The sequence below is a fragment of the Cydia splendana genome, unplaced genomic scaffold (genome assembly GCF_910591565.1).
Source record: "Cydia splendana unplaced genomic scaffold, ilCydSple1.2 scaffold_116_ctg1, whole genome shotgun sequence".
Lineage (NCBI taxonomy): Eukaryota > Metazoa > Arthropoda > Insecta > Lepidoptera > Tortricidae > Cydia > Cydia splendana.
The window spans coordinates 179,770-186,067 of record NW_026946841.1 but is presented as its reverse complement, the minus strand read 5'-3'; the positions used below and the strand labels follow the sequence as shown (position 1 = coordinate 186,067).

Sequence of the window (6,298 nt, the reverse complement as noted above, 5' to 3'; positions counted from 1 at the left end):
GAGTCTATAGTAAAACCCAGATATTTTGCTTGCTCAACCTGGGGGAGTTTTACATTGTTAACGACTATATCTAGTGGACATATACCAGTTTTACGAAGTTGAAAATGCATAATATTTGTTTTTTCTATATTAAGAACCATGCCGTTAGAAGAGAACCACTTGGCAATGTTATTAATTACTTTATTAGTTTTAATTTTTAGGTTGTCAAAATTATCTGCATTAACTATTATGCACGTGTCATCTGCGAACATAATATATTCAGGCTCAGGGCACGCCGTCATTATATCGTTAACTAGTATCAAAAAAAGGTTATTGCCCATCAGGCCATCATCGATCCTTGCGGTACCGCACAAGCCCCTACGGGTTCGAGGTTTGACTTCACGCCGAGAACAACAGTGCTTTGCTGTCGATTGCTGAGAAAAGAGGCAATCGTGTTGAGAAAGTTGCCCTCGAAGCCGTAGCGTGCCAGTTTCGAGAGGAGCAATGAGTGGTCGATCATCTCAAAGGCGCGCGAAAGGTCGCAGAATATCGCTGCGACCTGCCGCCCGCCCTCGAGATGCACCATCACTCGCGCGACCACATCGCGCGCCGCGTCCGTCGTTGAACGACCTGTCTGGTAGGCATACTGCTGGCTATTCAAAAGATTGTTAGATGTAATATGTTGCATCATCCGGGTACTTAATAGGCGCTCAAGGACCTTGGATATTGTAGGTATAAGGGATATCGGCCTATAGAATTTAGGTATATGCATTTCACCCTTTCCCTTATAGATAGGCTGAACTTTAACTAACTTTAACGTGTCGGGGTATACACCCGCATTAACACATTTATTAAATATAAAAAGCAGTAAGGATATGACATTCGGCGGGAGAAGATCAATGACATAGGTCGTCATATCATGGATGTCCTTAGATTGTTTACGTTTAACGACCTTACATGTTTTCAGCATTTCCTCAATAGTGAACGGTTTAAATAAGAAAGCAGATGGTACCTGTGGCAGATATCTGTCGAGATATGCGAGTGCATCATCTACGCACGGGCGCGAATCATTGTTCGTGTGAGTGTAGTAGTGGTTGAGCTAGGCGGCGGCGGCCGCGGCGCGCGCAGCCTCGCAGTCGCCCGGCGCACGGCTCACGAGCACGTCCAGGGGTCCGCTCCTGCTGCTACTGCGCCGGCATGTCTCTGACGAGATGACGCTCCACATAGCCCGACAAACACTGCCACCTGCGCCACACACTATTTTGCTATTTATAAATTCTACACGGTCACTACGTAATGTAGCCCAATACGCTGTTTCCAATTTTAATAGGCTCGAATGTAACTCGATGTCATTAGGTTGTTTAGATAACTTAACTTTAGTTGCACGCAATTTATGGCGTAGTTTACGTAAGAGGTCATTGACCCATGTGTTTACAATCTTTTTAATAGGTTGTTTTCGCTTAGGAAAGTGAATATCATAATAGTGTTTAAGAATATTAATTACTGATGTAGTTATTTTATTGGGGCATTGATTTTTTAATAAAACGCAATCCCAGTCATATAACTCGAGGCTCTGAATGAAGTTGTATTTGTTTTGACTTGAAAATGATTGTTTAGTTATGTACTTAATCGGAGAAACAGAATGATTTATATTTATAATGACATTTACACTTAAGTGATCAGACAGGTACATTTCTTTACAATATACATCACAAATCATGCTCTTGTGTATATTTGTATATGCGTGGTCGATACAAGTTTCTGATGATGCAGTTATTCTAGTAGGTACGGTTACAAGCTGTCTAAAATTATGCTGTTTAATTGTATTTAGGAGACTACGGGTGTCAGAACATTTAGTTAAGAGATCAATATTAATGTCTCCTACTAGTACAACATTGTTATTCTGTATACTTTCTAGGTTTAATAATTCGTCTAACTTTGTAAGATATAAAGGTACATCACCATTGGGCGGCCGGTAGATACACACAATGATAAGGTCCAGTCCAACGCACTCGATGGCACAGGCTTCGAAGTGGGCCTCAATGGATAACTCGGAGATCTCCCTGCGTTCCGTTCAGTGTTTTATTTCAAGTGTTGTTTTGATTTCTTATGTTTCATTAGAAGCTTACTTTTGTGAAATAAAGAAATGATCTGTTATGTGTTGTTTTAACTTGTTTTGAAAAGATTTGTCCGTCTGAGTTTGTTGCCGGTCCCATATAGGGCTAAATCTTCTCAGGTCAGATATGTAGGGTTGGAGCCGGCCTAGTTTGACTTGAATAAAGATTTAAACGGTTTCTTTTTACTTTCATATCGCTCCCTTGAGTTAAAAATAGCAATTAGTTATTTTAAACATTTAGTACTGAAGTATAGTAGGCACTAGTATGGTTAACGAGTCCGAATGTTTATTTCATTCACTGGTAGCAATGGTAGGTACTGGCTTAGCTGTGAAGTAATACATCGAGATACTACCCCACGCACCCACCGCCTTTGAGACCATCGGTATTCGACATATATAATCGCCCTAACGTAATAATTCATATTGTGCCAACAAGCTTAACAGTTATTATATTTTGTATGCACAATGTATATTATGAATTTCATAATATCTTATTACCTTACCTGTAACCATGTTATTTTCCTAAAGCTTCCCATAGGGATAAGATATATGAAAATCACTGTTACTTCATAGTAATGAAAACACTGAAATGTTTATATATTTAATGAAATAATTACAATTGTAAGGTTTTAAGGAATTATATCACTCTGTAATACTAACACCCCTATAATGTTTTAAAATTGGAGAGCAGCATATATGTGTCTTCTTTCCTTGCATGTATCAAGAAACGGCCGACTAGATGACACTTCTTCAGCAGCTCATCAGGATGCAGCTTCAGCCATGAGCCCCTGCTGGGCTCAAGTCCATCTCGGAAGGCACGGCGAGAGGATCGGCGGCCATACGCAGCCCCCACTTCATCGCCACTGCCAACGTCCGGGAACTGCTACGAGCCACCTCCTGGCTTCACTTCATCGCTAATGGTGCAGCGAGAAGACTGGTGGCCATAGGCAGCCCCCACTTCGACTCCACCACCGATGAAGAACATCAGCTGCTGATAAATTTTATATTTCTATAATTTTTATGTTGGAAAATAAAAAATCGCCTTGTTTTTTTATTTTGACGTTAGGCGAATTTGCTAACAGGTGTCAGAAAAACAGGTGTCATCTAGTAATGGCCAATGACAATTAGCTGTGAGGAAGTTCAAATGAAAAAAAGGAGGTATAGCCCTCATCTGACCTATTTGCGAGGATCTCAGCCATAGGCATGACCTACGTAGAAGGTCGTAGATGTTGGCTACCTTGTATAAGGCCAACTTTAGTGAAGGGGTGATTAGAAAAAAATTGTAGAGGTTGGATCTAGGTAGGGCCAATCGGTAGTTAGGATAGAGTAGGATAGGGCGGTTCCGGTTATCGTAGAGCGAACACGTCCGCCATTACGCTCCGCAATTAATTAATTAATTCTAGTGGGAAAAGTGCGAGTTGGATACCAAAAAACAGTGGAAAACAGTGCAGTGAACAATAAGAAACGATATTCAGAAGTGTTACGATGTGAAACGCATTAAATGCAGAATAATTGCAAAAACATCCGACCCGACGGTGAACGGCCGCCATTAAGACGCGAAGTGAACTAGTTAAATATTAGTGCGAAGAGTGCCAGCCGTTTACCAAAACCTGTGTCGTGTTCAATAAAACGAGAATATTAGGAAGTGTTACGGTGGGGAACACATTAATTACGGAAAAACATAAAATATAATCCGGCGACATAACCTAAAAATAGGAACTCGGTGCATACAAATACCAACCTAGCAAAAACTATAAATAATGGAGAAATGTATAGAAGAACTGTGGACACGCATAGAGAAAAAATTTGACGATCAAACTGTCAATATATCAAACACAGTGACTAGTAACGTCATGATGGCGATTGACGACAGGCTCAAAACATTAACGGACGAAAATACGCAACTCAAGACAAAAATATGTACTTTACAGGAAAAACTCGGTATTATAGAAAGAGAGAAAAGGAAAAATAACTTGGTAGTGTTTGGAATTGATGAAATCGGAAAAACTGAAGCCCAACTGGTGGATTTCGTGAAAGAAACTATAGTTGAATCCGGAACATACTTGGACAGTCAGGAAATCAACAATATATATAGAATCGGCAAGAAAATCAACGACAAAAACCGGCCCGTTGTCATCTCCATTGCATCCACATGGAAAAAACACTTAATACTTAAAAATAAAGCGAAACTTCCCGAAGGTATCTACATAAAAGAAGATTTCCCTAAGGAGGTCCTTGAGAAGAGAAAGCAGTTACAAAACCAAGTGGAGGAAGAAAAGAAGAAAGGAAATGTGGCCTTTATAAAATATGATAAACTGATAGTGAAAAAACCAACAAATAATGTCAGAGATAAAAGAAAAAGAGAAGAGTCAGGCTCACCAGATACCTCAAATCAGAAGAAAATAAATACAACAGAATTACCAAAAAACACAGGAACACCAAGAGACATTACAAAACCTAACATTTTAAATTTCCTTGAAAGAGGTAGATCAACTTCCATATCGGATAGTTCAAAAAACTGATTTGTGCCTTCAACACCGGGAACCAATCCAAAACAAACATACAAACTCTATCTAAAACAGCAACAAAAACACAAACCCGGAACCTAACTGAAACAAATGTTAAAACTTTATATAAAACAACATCCAAAAAAAACACCTGCAAAAAAACTGAAGAAAAAGTTAATATTAAATCTAAAACAACATCAAATAAAAACAACTGTTAAAGATGTAAATCAAACACCAAGTTCGGGCTGAGACTGACTCGTACTTTATTTACTCTTACCCACATGCGTATATTACAAATATCAGATCTACCCACAATCTCCTTTTTACAGTAATTGTTTACAATTAAATTAAGCTACTACATTATCCTTTTCTAAAGAAACAAAAAAAAAAAAGTAATAAAAAATATAGGTTGACAAAGTACAATAAATTAGCCATTATTAGTTATTTTTACACCTTGCACATGCATTTTCAATATCTATTCTTTGCAAGCTTTTTTTGTCAAGCAAGGCGATCCCCTGTCACCCAAGTTATTCAACAGCACCCTTGAACAGGTGTTCAGGAAACTGGCGGCAGGATGGGAACACAAAGGAATTGACGTCGGCGGAAAGCAGTTAACCAATCTGCGTTTCGCCGATGACATTGTCCTGTTCTCATCTACAGCTACGGAGCTCCGCGTCATGCTGCAGGACCTAAGCAGGGCAAGCCTTGAGGTTGGATTATCAATGAACATGTCAAAGACCAAGCTCATGACCAATAGTGCACCAATATCAGTAGAAGTGGACGGGAGAGAAGTGGGATATGTCCATGAGTATATATACCAGGGCCAAATTGTCTCCTTCCAGGCACGGCAAGACAAAGAAGTCGCAAGACGGACCGAGAATGCCTGGAGGAGCTTTTGGTCCATGAAGGAGCACATGAAGGGAAACCTACCTATATCACTTAAAAGAAAACTCATGGACATGTGCATTCTCCCCATCCTTACCTATGGAGCACAGACTTGGTCTTTGACAAAGGCTCAGAAATCCAAACTCAAGGTTTGTCAGCGAGCCATGGAACGTAGTATTCTGAGCGTGAAATTAACCGATCGCATTAAAAATACAATACTACGTTCCAAAACTGGAATAACTGATGTGGCTGAAACTGCCGCCAAGCTCAAATGGGATTGGGCAGGACACGTCAGCCGTATGCCAGAAGACCTGTGGGCCAAAACAGCCACCCGTTGGGTACCACAAATTGTAAGGCGTCACGGTAGACCTCGTCGGAGATGGCGGGACGAGCTTGACGCTTTTGACAGAGACTGGTGGGAGACTTCTGCGGATAGGGATACGTGGAAGAATAAGAGGGAGGCCTTTGCCCAACAGTGGGACAATATGGGCTCATAATAATAATAATAATAATAATAATAATTCTTTACAAACAATAAAGAAAGATATGAATGTAAAAAAAATACATACCTAACTGAAAACATCGAATTATTACTATTTTTTATAATCAAAAGTGGAATTATATTCAATGTATTTTAAACAATATAATGATTAATGTTGATTTAAACCTGTAGAAGCTTATAGAATAACTGCATTTGGAATAAATTCCTATACAAAAAATACTTTTATTTGTTTTTTATATATTTAACAATTTACACCTACAATTTACATTTAAGTACCTACTTATTACTGCAATGTAATTAACATCCTGT

General features: G+C 39.3%; 1 protein-coding gene across 1 annotated transcript; it reads right to left on the bottom strand.

Annotated features, from left to right (window-relative positions):
• Nucleotides 1-319: 319 nt before the first annotated feature.
• On the bottom strand, nt 320-667 carry LOC134805462 (uncharacterized). The gene has a single exon (XM_063778764.1). The coding sequence runs from the start codon at nt 665-667 to the stop codon at nt 320-322; it is 348 nt and encodes a 115-aa protein (XP_063634834.1).
• Nucleotides 668-6,298: the final 5,631 nt, after the last annotated feature.

Coding starts and splice junctions, on each gene's coding strand:
- LOC134805462 (XM_063778764.1), bottom strand. CDS start 667: ATGCAACATATTACATCTAACAATCTTTTGAATAGCCAGCAGTATGCC.